General features: G+C 45.7%; 1 protein-coding gene across 1 annotated transcript in view; it reads right to left on the bottom strand.

Annotated features, from left to right (window-relative positions):
- Window positions 1-12268, bottom strand: part of aclya (ATP citrate lyase a) — a 60705-nt gene extending 48437 nt beyond the window's left edge. Inside the window, exons 1-2 of the mRNA XM_060901998.1 lie at window positions 12152-12268; window positions 3235-3412 (exon numbers count right to left, since the gene is read on the bottom strand). Coding sequence (XP_060757981.1) covers window positions 3235-3393 — 159 coding nt within the window. The 5' untranslated portion in view covers window positions 3394-3412; window positions 12152-12268. The remainder of the gene's footprint in view (window positions 1-3234; window positions 3413-12151) is intronic.
- Window positions 12269-16517: the final 4249 nt, after the last annotated feature.

Below are 16517 nucleotides of genomic sequence, written 5' to 3'. Positions count from 1 at the left end.
ACACATGAAGAATAAGTTTGTACATTGCATCCTTCGTATAATCCAACAGTAATATGAGAAAGAGGAATAAGCAGTATGGCAAGATACAGTGACCACTGAGGAGGGAGTAAGTGATGGAGAAAGGACAGAGGGTGGAGGCCAGAAGAGAATGAGTGTCTAGGTTGGAATTAAATGGGATTTCCTAATCAATTCTGTGCCTGTGCCCTTTTTTCCACACAGAGAGAGAGATGAGTCATATATAATATGATTACACCCTAGCCTTCACCAGAACGGTGATTAAGTGAGCTTTTAGAACCAGACTCTGGGGACATGTCTCACTGATGCATAAGCAGTGGCCCCAATTACATACTATGACCTAATATACTGAAACATATTTCCTACGTACTGGAAGTGCATTCTGGGCGGCATGGTGGTGTAGTGGTTAGCGCCATCACCTCACAGCAAGAAGGTTCTAGGTTTGAACCTCACATGCCCCTTTTCCACCAAAGCAGTTCCAGGGCTGGTTCGGGGCCAGTGCTTAGTTTGGAACCGGGTTTTCTGTTTCCACTGACAAAGAACTGGCTCTGGGGCCAGAAAAACCGGTTCCAGGCTAGCACCAACTCTCTGCTGGGCCAGAGGAAAGAACCGCTTACGTCAGCGGGGGGGGGCGGAGTTGTTAAGACCAACAACAATAACAAGACCACGAAAGATCACCATTTTTAAGTGACGAGAAGCAGCAGCTGTACAAACGCGAAGTCATCCATTATTATTATTGTTGTTGTTGCTGCTGCTTCTTCCGTGTTGTTTTTGCTTTGATATTCGCGCCAAGGTTTATGCAAACGTAGCGACGTAACTGACGTATACAGCGACGTAATGACGTGGCTTCCCTTAGCACCGCGAGCTATGGAAAAGCAAACTGGTTCTCAGCTGGCTCGCAAGTTGAACGAGTTGTGAACCAGCACCAGCCCCGAACCAGCCCTGGAACTGATTTGGTGGAAAAGGGGTATTTGTGTCTGCATGGGTTTCCAATGGGTGCTCTGGTTTCCTCTCATGGCTCAAAGACATGCGGATTAGGTCAAGTGGCTCCTCTGAACTGCCCATCGGAGTGAGTGTGAATGGTTGCTTGTTAACCCTGTGATAGATTGGCAACCTGCCCAGGGTGAACCCCACATCTTGCCTGGAGTCAGCTGGGATTGGCTCCAGCTTCCCCCATGACCCTGACACATAAGCAGTATAGATAATGGATAGATGGCTAGGTGGACAGATGGTCATTCCTGTGTACATAGAACATAACCAAGTTGGTTTGTATATAAACTATGACTACCTAATACAACCTTTTTTTTCCCCCCCTAGATGAACAGCACCCTAATGCCGCTTTTCCACTACCAATGCGGCTGAGTTGGGCTGAGCCGTGCCGTGCTGAGTTGGGCTGAGTCGAGCTGAGTGGGGCTGTTGGAGTTGCATTTCGACTACAACCACGCTGAACCGTGCTGGCTGGAAGTGGGTGGACACACTGGGTAGAGTTAGCGAAAGTGGGTGGACGTCACGTGATGTCGTTAGGCGGCGCAAACAGTGACCTTTTAAGCGGTAGTCTCACGACCCGGATAGTAAACAATAAACATGGAGGACATGGAGTCGTTAGTGTTGCTGGTCTTGGTGCTGTGGCTTGTTGTCACCGACAACGCCAACAGATACTGGCAAGAGCGTATAGATGAGGCGAGGCGCATAAGGCTTCAGAAATTCTCATAATTCGTAATTATTCTTCTTCCGGGTTTACAGATCCCAGCGTGCTCGTGGGGCGTGTGGGCATGTGAGGACACTCCTCCTCACCAATCAGTGCACAGGGGAGTGTCTCCTCACGCCCCTAGCCCCACTCGGCTCGGTTTGGCTCGCTTCAGCCCCACTCCAAAACCGTGCGAGTTTTGGGTGCTAAGCAGGGCTGAAGCGAGCTGAGTCATGCTGCCCTGAGGTAGTCGAAACGCGAGCCGTGTCGGGCTGAAGTGAGCTGAAGCGAGCTGAAAAAGGGTAGTGGAAAAGGGCCATAAGGGTACCGACCAACATGGCCAGAACCTGCCAGTGCCAAAATTTACATGCATCTGCCAGACAATAATATGTATATGGTACTTAGAAATATTTAACTACAAATAAATTCTATTTTATCAATTTGTTTACTTCGCTCTTTTCTCCTCAGTGCCCCAGCATTATCTCTCTGAGGAATATTGCAATAATGTCAAGCACAAAACAAACCTGATAGCTCACCAGAACAGTAGCCTACACCATGTTGTAAGGAATTACAGTATATCCTGCCTGAGAACATGAGAAACATGACAAAGCAGCCGATGTGACCAACAAACATGTGGTCACCATAATCTTCCAAATGGAAGTCTCATAGAAGAAGAAGCAACCTTTATTTGGTCACAAGTACACTCAAGCACAGCGAAATTCCTCCTCTGCATTTAACCCATCTGAAGCAGTGAACACACAAGTGATCAATGAGCACACACACGTACTCCGAGCAATAAGCAGCAATGCTACAGCGCCCAGGGAGCAGGTAGGGTTTAGGTGCCTTGTTCAAGGGCACTTCAGCCATGGTATAGAGGGAGGGGAAAGTGCTGTTTATTCACTCAACTCCCCTCACATTTTTCCTGCCGGTATCAAACCAGTGACCTTTTGGGCCCAAGGCTGCTTCTCTAACCTTCAGGCCATGGTTGCCTCCTCATGGTAACAAAGGAAAGGTACACACCCTGGCTTTGGTCAGACACCTGGGGTCAGGAAGTTAATTGAGGTGTAAGCGACAGCCACCAATTTTAGTATGGGAATGGAAGTAGGCTACTGAGAACCATCTCAGGCAAAGGGTCATGAAACATAATTATCATACAGAAAAAAATAAAAAAATAAATCAAACCTGATTACATTAGAAGGCTAGTTAAGTTGTATTAAGAGACCAGGAGGTATCTTAAACTGTATATATGGCTAGAGCTTGAGATGCTCAAGCATCTCAGACCTACAGCACTGAATCTGAAGTATGTTCCGCATGCTTCGTTACTGCCCTTCACTGGAATAAAGACGGATTGCTGAATCAACCACAAGAAACATATATTGCTCTCTTGCTTCAGACAGCTGCTGGCTTAAACAACACTACATAGGACACACTACAGTTCTCTTATTGGGCCTGAAATCCATATCATTCTGTTTATAGACTAAACACTATTATTGTTGTTAAAAGATGCCAGCTGTCTCCACTCTTCCACCCACCTCAGTAAGCAGCCATGGATGCTCCTGAACCAGTCGGTCCCAGTCAGTGGCTTCAGTGACCCTGGCATAGCAGAAGCGGTTCTGCACGATGGCTGTGGTACAGATGTGTTTGTACAGGAACTCCTTTCCTGTCTGTTCGGAGATGGCCTTTGCCGACATGTTGCCGAGTTACACACAACTGGAGGAAAATGGAGAAAGTAACAATTTTAGGTGCTGGTCAAGGTCAAGGAAGCTCAACTATAGACCTGTATGAGTGGAGGAGTCAAGCATAAGTTGGTAACCTTCCTGCTGTAACACACCTACAAAGTCTGTGAAATGAAAGGATTAAGAGTTTAATCAATCATGGTCATTCCTTCTACCAAGACTTTCAGAGTAATATTGACCCCTCAGGTGTCACCACATGCAGGCAACTAGGGGCCAGGCCCAGCCTCAATAACAATTTTACCCTGTGTGTCCCCATACAATATTTTATTTGTGATGAATATACTGTCATTTTGCTCTGCGATGACCTGGCAACTTGTCCAGGGTGTACCCTGCCTTTCGCCCGTAGTCAGCTGGGATAGGCTCCAGCTTGCCTGCGACCCTGTAGAAGGATAAAGCGGCTAGAGATAATGAGATGAGATACTGTCATTTTGCTCTGCGATGACCTGGCAACTTGTCCAGGGTGTACCCCGCCTCTCGCCCATAGTCAGCTGGGATAGGCTCCAGCTTGCCCGTGACGCTGCATAGGATAAGCGGTTACGGATAATGGATGGATGGATTTTTGCTAATTCTAGGCAAGTGTTATAAATGATGTCCATTTATACATCTTTAAAAATAGACAAGAACATTAAACGTTCGAGAGAAAAGGGCATAGAAGTTGATTTGTGTGCCAGCATGACCTGTTCTTCAAACATGATCACATCCTGAATATACAGACATGAATTGGCATTCTTGTTTCGATCCTGAGCTTGCGGTACTGTCTGCATGAAGTTTCCAAGCTTGTTCTCCCTGTGTTCATATAGGTTTCCTCCCACTTCCCAAAAGCATGCCAAGTGGTTAACTTAAATTGCCCTGTGATACAAATGTTTGTGCATGCTGCCCTGTGACAGACTGGCATCTCATCCAGTGTGTTTTCCCTCCTCACACCCCATCTTCCTGAAACAGGCTCCAGATCGACCATGACCAGGATAAAGCAGTTACTGAAGATGAATGGTGTACTACTGGAAATTTTAAACACTACATTTACTACTGAAGTAAACTCAAGGTTCAAAGTCCTTACCATGCCACAAGGCACATCGGGCAGCACCGATCAGTAGCCCTCGGCCTCTCGCCTATTACATAGCTAGGGTTACAGCAGGGGGAGGCTGGTCCTCTGGTAACCGTGAGAGGTTGACACCCTACTCACATCTATAGACCCTTTTCAGTCACGTGACCTTCATAAACGCGACCGCCATTTTGGACATGTAGTGGACTTCGGCTCGAATCAGTTTGAATGCGAGGAAGGCGACAAACATAAAAGAAAAAGGAGCGAGATGCAGAAAACTGTATTTACTAGTTTACTGTAATTATGATCTGGCAGCTATTTACACCGGATCCAGTGTAAATAGCTGCCGGAGCCAACGTCCGAGCTTGCCGGAGCGCGCTCCAGCCGGCCGCGAGCTAGCGCGCTCCGGAACCTCGGACGTTGGCTCCGGCAGCTATTTACACTGGATCTGGTGTAAATAGCTGCCAGATCATAATTACAGTAAACTAGAATGGAATGTTAACAGCAATGTAATGCCTTTTCTGGCTAATTTTATTCGTCTTACCTCCAACAAAGTGGTCACTACACAAGCGTTGGTATGCTGCTATCCATCTTCTCCGTCGGTCAGCATCTACCGGGATCCGATAAAATGATAACCCTTGCCTTGTTTGTTGATGGTTACTACATCCAGGTGCACAACAATATAGTGGCATGATGGAAGTCTTGCTGAAAATAAACACTTTCTTTGCTGCCGTTCCTCAATGTTGGCTGTGGTAAACTACTGGTAGTACATGTCCAAAATGGCGGCCGCGTTTGTCGTGATGTCACGTGAAAAGGGTCCATATTGCGGCACGCCTCAACAGATGGCAGTAAGTACCATTTTTATGATGGTCTTTGGTTTGGTGCGACTGCAAGTAGAACTCACGATCTCCCAGTCGAGAGGTGGACATGCTAACCACTAGACCAACTCACAGTAATAATAATAATAATAATAATAATAATAATCCTACTCTCTGGGTTATTCCCAATATTAAATGGTTACATGAGAAACTCGTAAGAGAAAGAACAATTAAAGAATTTGTGCATATGATAACTTTTAGAAATGTCTTCATACTCCTCCTCAACCTGTGGCTTCTTACCTTGCCACTTCCTCCATTTCCCTTCTGCCTACTCATCTGTTTCTTACCTTCTCTTAAAACAAGCCAGGCATACACGATTAGTGCCCAAGCCTAGCTCTGCAGGAGAACAGTGTGTGCAGAAAGACTTGATCGATGTACTCAGAGGCAGAACACAGGACTGATTGATGACTGAGGAACAATCTGGCTTTTTCTGAATCATATTAAAAAAAATACAAGGGGTGTCCAAAGTGATGCCTTCTCTAAATAATAATTTTAGAAATGTAAGTATGCCTCACATAGTTAAAGGTATAGTCAGCAATTTTGATAAAATTAATTGGGGCTAGATGTTTTAATTCTTAAAATTCAAAAAACAGTTCCTTTCTTCACCGTTACCACCAGAGCCACAGCCCTAAAACATGTACACATAGGTTGTCTTAGCTAAAGCAACTGAAATGCTAGTGCAGGAGGTGGAGCTTTCTGAATTAACGTGCAACATGACTGACATGGCCTCAGGGGGCGGCACGGTGGTGTAGTGGTTAGCCCTGTCGCCTCACAGCAAGAAGGTCCCGGGTTTGAGCCCAGCAGCTGACGAGGGCCTTTCTGTGTGGAGTTTGCATGTTCTCCCTGTGTCCGTGTGGGTTTCCTCCGGGTGCTCCGGTTTCCCCCACAGTCCAAAGACATGCAGGTTAGGTTAACTGGTGACTCTAAATTGACCGTAGGTGTGAATGTGAGTGTGAATGGTTGTCTGTGTCTATGTGTCAGCCCTGTGATGACCTGGCGACTTGTCCAGGGTGTACCCCGCCTTTCGCCCGTAGTCAGCTGGGATAGGCTCCAGCTTGCCTGCGACCCTGTAGAACAGGATAAAGCGGCTAGAGATAATGAGAGGAGATGAGATGACTGACATGATAACACCTCCTGATTGTTTCGATGCAAGTAGTCTACATCATTTGTTTTTTTTTCCTCTTGTCTGAAGTGACTCAAAGATAGTTAGTTATAATAAAAAAAAAAGCAGATATCTGCATATGCAATACAAATCTTACAGTACATACGAAACCCCAGTTCCAAAAAAAGTTGGGACATTAAAATGTAAATAAAAACTGAATGCATGGCTCCATCGTAAGAGTCCGGGTGCTAAACTGGCCTGCCTGCAATCCAGTCCCATCTCCCACTGAAAACATTTAGCGCATTATAAAGCACAAAATATGACAAAGGAGACCCCGAACTGTTGAGCAACTGAAATTGTATATCAGATAAAATTGAGATAAGGTTTCAGTTTCAAAACTACAGCAATTAGTCTTATCAGTTCTCAAACATTTACACAGTGTTAAAAGTAGAATGATGCAACACAGTGGTAAACATGCCCGTCACAACATTTATGAAAAATGCTGCCTGCATCAAATTCAAAATGAGCATTTATTTTTCAAACAACAATAAAATTTCTCCATGGGGCAGATGTGCTTATCAAGGAACCCCTTCCCTGTCTGTTTGGAGATGGCCTTTGCCAACATGCTACTGAGTCACACAGCTGGAGGAAAATGGAGAGGGTAAGTAACAATTTTAGGTGCCTATCAAGTGCAGGAAAGCTCAGCTGTGGCCCTGTAGGAGTGGAGTTAACCATGAGTTTGTCATTTTCCTGCTATAACACACACACACACACACACACACACACACAAGTCTTTAAAAACACAATTCAAACATTTGATATGTTGTCTTTGTACCATTTTCAGTAAAATATAGGGATTCCATGATTTGCAAATGATACAACATTAATGAAATTTAAAAGGGGAACAGAGGGCAATATATAGAGTAAATATAACAATAAAACACACATTAATGAACCTTATTCAAGACTTACAAAAGTTTTTTGTTCTAAGGTTGGAAAGTTATAGTGTTTTGAAAGTAGCTCGAGCAAACTATTTCCGCAGTTTGAACAGCCCGCCATGATATTAATTTTATCCAATCAGAATGCACGTTCATTTTCTCTCCGTAACACTCATGACGTATGTATGTGCCCAGTTGTGTTGGCTCATTGAGGTTGGGAATAGCACGTGTGAAATACCCGTTTCTGCCTCTTGCGACAATTTCGCAAGTCCACGGGTGGCGCCTATCTCATTGCAGCAAATAAATTCTGCTGGACTCGTGAGCAACTCCACGTTACATTTTCCGCACGAGCACCACGCCGTGTCACCTGCACACAGACGCTCTGCCCCACGCTCGCCATGCCCATGGTCAGCATCAGTCTCATCCTCGCCGTCATCCGAGCTTTCTTCTCTTATTTCATCACCGGAGTCGAGAGTACCTCTCCTAGGTTCAAACTGGTACCCTTCTAAGCCATAGCCTGCTTGCAGTGTGTCTTGCGGAATCTCTTCGTATGATTCAACAGAGCTGTCGCTTTCACTTGATGCACCCGACGCCATGATTACACGCTTATCTCCTCTATTTCGGAGAGTTCCGCTAGTGCAGTGGGTAGCGCTGACGTCACGGTCTTTTAAAAATGGCGACTCTTGTGCGGTTTAGCGTATAAAGTATTATATTTACAATTACCAAGATATTTCGTTGTTTTCTAGTATATAAATTTGATAGAATACTTAATACGTTACTTTGTCACATCAGCAACTGTATATATTATATTTGGTACCCCTTTAAATGCAAAATGAAGGTTTGCTTATAGTCTGTACAGTCACGTGTACCAATGCTGTACGAATACTGTCATCTCTTTGACAGAGCTCAGAGCTCCTGTGTGACTGTTCCTCCACACAAGCAGCCCTGTGTGTTCTCTCTCTTGAATTCCATGAACCCTGTCAGTCCCTCCATCAAAATGAGAACAACAGCCTGTCAGTGAGCTTCACCACTGTGACCCGTCTCATACGCACAGAGCAATCACAATTGCCGAAATCACATAAGCATACAGTCTAACTATAAAAGGTTTTTACTTCATAAAAGGTCACACATTCATATGCAGAAAATCGAGGTGTTTTGTGTGCGTCTCTCTCTCTCTCTCTCACTCAATGTGTCTAGACCATTTTGATGAGGAAAGGAATACTTATTCCTCTGTCAGAGCCTACAAGCCTATTTTCACATTCAGTTTTTTCGATTACGCCCTCAGCACTAGTGTCAGTGAGTTAAAGGTGAGGTTTGAAACATTCTGAAATACTGAAAAGGGTTTTTAGAGCTAGGCAGCACAGTGGTACAATGGGTATCTTTGTTGCCTCACAGCTCCAAGGTTCCCTGTTTGATCCTGAGCTCGAGTACTGCCTGTGTAGAATTTTGCATTGGCTTCCTGCTACCACACAAAAGCATCCCAGTAAAAAATTACCTTTGTGACATTTCCCCTAGGTAGGTTATCCTCCCCGTCTCTCCCTCTGTCTGTCTCTCTCTGTTAAGTTACATGTCGATCCTGATACACTAATGATGCTGACCTCTTCTACTCCTCTGACTTGCCTGATCCATCCTGATGCCCTACTTCTGGCTGGAGTCTCATCACATCGCTCCTGTGGAGGACGGCCCCATATGGGCAGTCAAAAGTCACATTTACAAGATGGCTCTGGACACTTACAGTTTTTGCTATGATGGCTGAGGACTACAATTGCCAGACTGTCCAGACAACTTTTGGACTGCAGTTGTCATGGACAGTTTTTCACTCGAGCCTCCATCAGTGAACAGCTGATAACTTCAACAAAATAGACTTCATGCTAAAACTATAATGAATTTCCTGGTTGTACTTTATGACTATATAGGACAGAGTTATAGAAGCAAGTTATTTATAATCACACTCTCTGTTATCACCCAGATGAGGGTGGGTTCCATTTTGAGTCTGCTGCCACTCAAGGTTTCTTCATGTCATCTCAGTGAGTTTTTCCTTGCCACCATGGCCACAGGCTTGCTCATCAGGGATAATTAAATACATTTATGAGGGATAAAATTAACACTTTTAAAGTCTTTAATTTTCTGTAAAGCTGCTTTGCATGCTATACAAATAAACTTGACTTGATTCTACATAAATGAATGAATGCGTCTTCATCTGTGGTAATGATCTAATTCCAGAGATACCTTGGGTATGTTTATACAAGAAAATACTGTATACAAAGCTAGTTTTTTCACTTGGGTTTCTGTTTGCATTTTTCTGGCCCAGAAATTAGGTCCAGCCTTAAATGTGCTTCATTTCCTTAAATGACAACTCACAAGAACTATGCAGTTTCAGTCAAGAGGTGGGGTCGAGTGAGGGAAGAATAAAGCTTGGTAATGATTTCCTTGTAATTGCAGTTTGCCTCACATGTACATTAAACCAGCTTTTCAGGCAAAACGCAAAATTACATCATCCCTATTACTCTGCCTCTAATAAGACGGAGTTAAAATGGTGTCTTTCATACCAACTTCTCATGCTCTCCACCAGCACTCCGTGTCCTCAAAAGTCTCTCTTCCTTTTCTGCCTTAAATATAAAATCTGTTCAGGGCCCCATGAAGAGCTTGAAAACGGTACAGAAGAGACTCCTTGACCTCACCAGTTTGCTGATTACCAAACTGTCATGCAAACAGGACACCAGCATCTATAACCTTTGGATAAATCACTAGCACGGCTAAATGAGAAGGTTAAATCATAATCACTGTGTCTAAACCATCAGAAAACACCATTATCCAATCCACTCCCCCCCACAAACTGTCTTCTTCTACTGAAGGAGAGAAGAAGAAAAAGAAACCTTTATTTGTCACATGCACACTTCAAGCACAGTGAAATTCATCCTCTGCATTTAACCCATCTGAAGCAGTGAACACACGCACACACACACCCAGAGCAGTGGGCAGCCACACTACAGCGCCCGGGGAGCAGTCAGGGGTTAGGTACCTTGCTCAAGGGCACTTCAGCCCAAGGCCACCCCACATTAACCTAACTGCATATCTTTGGACTGTGGGGGAAACCGGAGCACCCGGAGGAAACCCACGCAGGCACGGGGAGAACATGCAAACCCCACACAGAAAGGCCCTCGCCGGCCACTGGGCTCGAACCCAGAACCTTCTTGCTGTGAGGCAACAATGCTAACCACTACACCGCCGTGCCACCCGTACTGTGGGTTTATTAGAGGCAGTAGGAAGTGAAATAATACACTCGAGGAAAACGAAGGTACTGATGCAGTTTATACGTAGCTACGCAGACAGCAATGAGCAAATCAGGAAGATTGCTGATACTCAATGTGAGCAGCTTCATTAATGCACAATACCTTAAATATACTGCTCATGCCTGTAGACCCAAGAATACATCTATTACAAAGAAAATGATGTTTGCCAAACCAACCAGGAGCCATTATCGAGATCTCATCTCATCTCATTATCTCTAGCCGCTTTATCCTGTTCTACAGGGTCGCAGGCAAGCTGGAGCCTATCCCAGCTGACTACGGGCGAAAGGCGGGGTACACCCTGGACAAGTCGCCAGGTCATCACAGGGCTGACACATAGACACAGACAACCATTCACACTCACATTCACACTTACGGTCAATTTAGAGTCACCAGTTAGCCTAACCTGCATGTCTTTGGACTGTGGGGGAAACCGGAGCACCCGGAGGAAACCCACGCGGACACGGGGAGAACATGCAAACTCCACACAGAAAGGCCCTCGCCGGCCACGGGGCTCGAACCCGGACCTTCTTGCTGTGAGGCGACAGCGCTAACCACTACACCACCGTGCCGCCCATTATCGAGATCAATGGATCAAAACATCAAACTGCTTGGAATATCAATTGAGCAAGCTAAAAAAAGACTTACACAATCAAGGAATGAGTTCACCGAGCTAGTACAGAAGTGTACGATCTCGTCTCCGTGATGACAAGGATCACTGATGGAGGATTCTTCAGGTACAGGGTAGTTTATTACTGATTTACAACATTACGACAAGGAAGCAATAGGAATTCATAAGAAAGGAAGAGGAATAATAAATAGCCATGGAGGTAGTTATAGTACTGGTTTCAAGGGAGACCAGCCCATCCGGTATGCACTTAGTTAAATTAGTGAATAAAGCCAAATAGCTATCAGTATTAATCAGATATATGACTGAGTCCTACTTCCTCATATGCATAAATAACCTGTTATTCTAAAGACAAGGATATAAATTGAATCGTGAGAAAAGTAACCTGTAAAAACGCCCAGATGATGAGTGATAATACTTCAGGTAAGTATTATAGTCTTCTAGGGAAAAAATATGAAAGGTTAATGACTTGCGCAAGCCGGTGGCATTTTAAAAAATAATGATATAACAAGAAACACCAGTACCATTTACAGTACTTATGCTTTCATGAGTTACAAACCAGTGGAACATGTTTGCAAACACACCCACATCCTGCTCTCTCATAATGAGGCATCGCACAGAAATGTTCAATATATCTACAGATGGCTTCTTTAATTTACGACCCGTTGAACATCAGAACAGTCCATTGCAATAATAAAGTTAATTAGATGCAGAATGAAAATGTTCTCTTTTTCCAAAGAAAAGAAGTTCTAAATAAATACTATCATATGAAATAACCCAGAGAGATAGAGAGAAAAAAAATAGTGTTCAGGTAACCTGATAATGTTATACTCACCGTTTTATGTATGAACTGAAATGTCAGATTTTTTTTTTTTTGCTCCTGAGAACAAACACCACTCTCCCAGCTCCTGCTCTGTGCACACGCTCTGTTTCAGCGCCTCTGCTCTGTTTTCTTCCCCCCTCTCTCCATCTGACGATGGGCTGGTCCGATCTATCTTCGCTCTGATTGGTCCGCTCTGTCCAACGTGTTTTAGTTCCTGGTCCTGGTTCAACTAGTGATCATTGCTTAACGGTGTCTCAGTGAGGCGATGTTCCAAGTGAAAATACAGGTTATTAAAGCTGCACCGAGTCAGATCATTTGATTCAACTCACAAATAAGAGTCGACTCTTTCCAGTCTCATAACGCCTCATAACGCCTATACTAGACAAAGGAATCTTTTGTCAAGTACAACCCCGATTCCAAAAAAGTTGGGACAAAGTACAAATTGTAAATAAAAACGGAATGCAATAATTTACAAATCTCAAAAACTGAGATTGTATTCACAATAGAACACAGACAACATATCAAGTGAGACATTTTGAAATTTCACGCCAAATATTGGCTCATTTGAAATTTCATGACAGCAACACATCTCAAAAAAGTTGGGACAGGGGCAATAATGCCGCTTTTCCACTACCAACGCGGCTGAGCCGTGCCGTGCTGAGTTGGGCTGAGTCGAGCTGAGCGGGGCTGTTGGAGTTGCATTTCGACTACAACCGCGCTGAACCGTGCTGGCTGGAAGTAGGTGGACACATTGGGTGGAGTTACCGAAAGTGGGTGGACGTCAGGTGATGTCGTTAGGCGGCGCAAACAGTGACATCAGTGATCTTTTAAGCGGTAGTCTCACGACCCGGATAGTAAACAATAAACATGGAGGACATGGAGTCGTTAGTGTTGCTGGTCTTGGTGCTGTGGCTTGTTGTCACCGACAACGCCAACAGATACTGGCAAGAGCGTATAGATGAGGCGAGGCGCATAAGGCTTCATAATTCTCGTAATTCGTAACTCTCCTTCTTCCGGGTTTACGGTGTTTACAGATCCCAGCGTGCTCGCGGGGCGTGTGGGCATGTGAGGACACTCCTCCTCACCAATCAGTGCACGGGGGAGTGTCTCCTCACGCCCCTAGCCTCACTCAGCTCGGTTTGGCTCGCTTCAGCCCCACTCCAAAACCGTGCGAGTTTTAGGGGCTAAGCAGGGCTGAAGCAAGCTGAGTCGTGCTGTTTTTGGATAGTCGAAATGCGAGCCGTGTCGGGCTGAAGTGAGCTGAAGCGAGCTGAAAAAGGGTAGTGGAAAAGGGCCATAAGAGGCTGGAAAAGTTAAAGTGCCATTCCACCATTGGATGTATTCTTTGGCATAAAATACAATATATTTTGACAACATATATAAATGGTAGGGAAGCATGGTGGTGTAGTGGTTAGCGCTGTCGCCTCACAGCAAGAAGGTCCGGGTTCGAGCCCCGTGGCTGGCGAGGGCCTTTCTGTGCGGAGTTTGCATGTTCTCCCCGTGTCCGCGTGGGTTTCCTCCGGGTGCTCCGGTTTCCCCCACAGTCCAAAGACATGCAGGTTAGGTTAACTGGTGACTCTAAATTGACCGTAGGTGTGAATGTGAGTGTGAATGGTTGTCTGTGTCTATGTGTCAGCCCTGTGATGACCTGGCGACTTGTCCAGGGTGTACCCCGCCTTTCGCCCATAGTCAGCTGGGATAGGCTCCAGCTTGCCAACGACCCTGTAGAAGGATAAAGCGGCTAGAGATAATGAGATGAGATATATAAATGGTATCACTAGATAGAGAAATCTTTTAGCTTCAAAATGATATATCAGGCGGCACGGTGGTGTAGTGGTTAGCGCTGTCGCCTCACAGCAAGAAGGTCCGGGTTCGAGCCCCGGGGCCGGTGAGGGCCTTTCTGTGTGGAGTTTGCATGTTCTCCCCGTGTCCGCGTGGGTTTCCTCCGGGTGCTCCGGTTTCCCCCACAGTCCAAAGACATGCAGGTTAGGTTAACTGGTGACTCTAAATTGACCGTAGGTGTGAATGTGAGTGTGAATGGTTGTCTGTGTCTATGTGTCAGCCCTGTGATGACCTGGCGACTTGTCCAGGGTGTACCCCGCCTTTCGCCCGTAGTCAGCTGGGATAGGCTCCAGCTTGCCTGTGACCCTGTAGAACAGGATAAAGCGGCTAGAGATAATGAGATGAGATTCTACACTGTACAGTAATGTAGAGAATTCCACTGAATTACAAAATTAGACAACAGATTCATGTCTGATTTAAAGCATGGACTGTATATTGAATGTTTTTGAGAATAAAATCTGTAAACATGTAGAGTTTTTTGTTTTCTGTCAGACAGTGTAAAAGAAAATGAAGCAGATATGAAATATTCAAGCACAGCCCCCCCCCCCCCCCCCCCCCCACACACACACACACACACACACACACACACACTGATATATGATACTTCAGCCAGAAAGGTATCTGCCAAATTACAGGGTAAAGCTGAGTCTGGTCTCATTGTGGAGTCCTGTATTTAGTTACTAACTTTGTAAGGAACATCAAACACAATGTGCACTTTTACTCACAGCCCTGAAGACATTTTGTGCTTTGTTTATTGGTAGAAAAGTGCCTTAGATTTAACATCTCCGGTTTCCCCCACAGGCCAAAGACATGCAGGTTAGGTTAACTGGTGACTCTATATTGACTGTAGGTGTGAATGTGAGTGTGAATGGTTGTCTAATGCCGCTTTTCCACTACCAACGCGGCTGAGTTGGGCTGAGCCGTGCCGTGCTGAGTTGGGCTGAGTCGAGCTGAGTGGAGCTGTTGGAGTTGCATTTCGACTACAACCGCGCTGAACCGTGCTGGCTGGAAGTGGGTGGACACATTGGGTGGAGTTAGCGAAAGTGGGTGGACGTCACGTGATGTCGTTAGGCGGCGCAAACAGTGACATCAGTGAGCTTTTAAGCGGTAGTCTCACGACCCGGATAGTAAACAATAAACATGGAGGACATGGAGTCATTAGTGTTGCTGGTCTTGGTGCTGTGGCTTGTTGTCACCGACAACGCCAACAGATACTGGCAAGAGCGTATAGATGAGGCGAGGCGCATAAGGCTTCAGACTGTGGGTGGTAGAAATGGGCAACTGGACTTTCTACCACCCACAGTTTACTATGACCTGGATGATTGAGAATCTTCACAGATAAGGCTTCAGAAATTCTCGTAATTCGTAATTCTTCTTCTTCCGGGTTTACGGTGTTTACAGGTCCCAGCGTGCTCGCGGGGCGTGTATGGGCATGTGAGGACACTCCTCCTCACCAATCAGTGCATAGGGGAGTGTCTCCTCACGCCCCTAGCCCCACTCGGCTCGGTTTGGCTCGCTTCAGCCCCATTCCAAAACCGTGCGAGTTTTGGGTGCTGAGTAGGGCTGAAGCGAGCTGAGTCGTGCTGTTCTAAGGTAGTCGAAACGCGAGCCGTGTCGGGCTGAAGTGAGCTGAAGCGAGCTGAAGTGAGCTGAAAAAGGGTAGTGGAAAAGGGCCATATGTCTATGTGTCAGCCCTGTGATGACCTGGCGACTTGTCCAGGGTGTACCCCGCCTTTCGCCCGTAGTCAGCTGGGATAGGCTCCAGCTTGCCTGCGACCCTGTGGAACAGGATAAAGCGGCTAGAGATAATGAGATGAGATTAAATTCTGCAAAGCTGCTTTGCGGCAATGTTTATTGTTAAAAGTGGTCTACAAATAAACTTGACTTGACTTGAAGTTTGCACATTCTCGCCGTGTCTGCATGGGTTTCCCTCACAGTCCAAAGACATGCAGTTAGGTTAACTGGCTACTCTAAATTGTCCATTGATGAAGCTTGGAGAGGGATGGGCTCCACCAAGTTTAAAATGCCCTCAACACACCAATGATTGACTGTTAAAATGTCATCACTGGGGGCGACACGGTGGTGTAGTGGTTAGCGCTGTCGCCTCACAGCAAGAAGGTCCGGGTTCGAGCCCCGTGGCCGGCGAAGGCCTTTCTGTGCGGAGTTTGCATGTTCTCCCCGTGTCCGCGTGGGTTTCCTCCGGGTGCTCCGGTTTCCCCCACAGTCCAAAGACATGCAGGTTAGGTTAACTGGTGACTCTAAATTGACCGTGAGTGTGAATGGTTGTCTGTGTCTATGTGTCAGCCCTGTGATGACCTGGCGACTTGTCCAGGGTGTACCCCGCCTTTCGCCCGTAGTCAGCTGGGATAGGCTCCAGCTTGCCTGCGACCCTGAAGAAGGATAAAGCGGCTACAGATAATGAGATGAGATGAGATGTCATCACTGGTGCCCCTATGGCCCTTGCCAGCTATGGAATGAAGAAGAAGATTCTTGACCTTACTCTGGAGTTTGACTCTGTCTTCTAATTAACAAAATA

The sequence above is a fragment of the Neoarius graeffei genome, chromosome 20, assembly GCF_027579695.1.
Source record: "Neoarius graeffei isolate fNeoGra1 chromosome 20, fNeoGra1.pri, whole genome shotgun sequence".
In the NCBI taxonomy this organism is placed as follows: domain Eukaryota; kingdom Metazoa; phylum Chordata; class Actinopteri; order Siluriformes; family Ariidae; genus Neoarius; species Neoarius graeffei.
The sequence above is the reverse complement of the archived record's forward strand: the minus strand, read 5'-3'. Positions and strand labels throughout refer to the sequence as shown.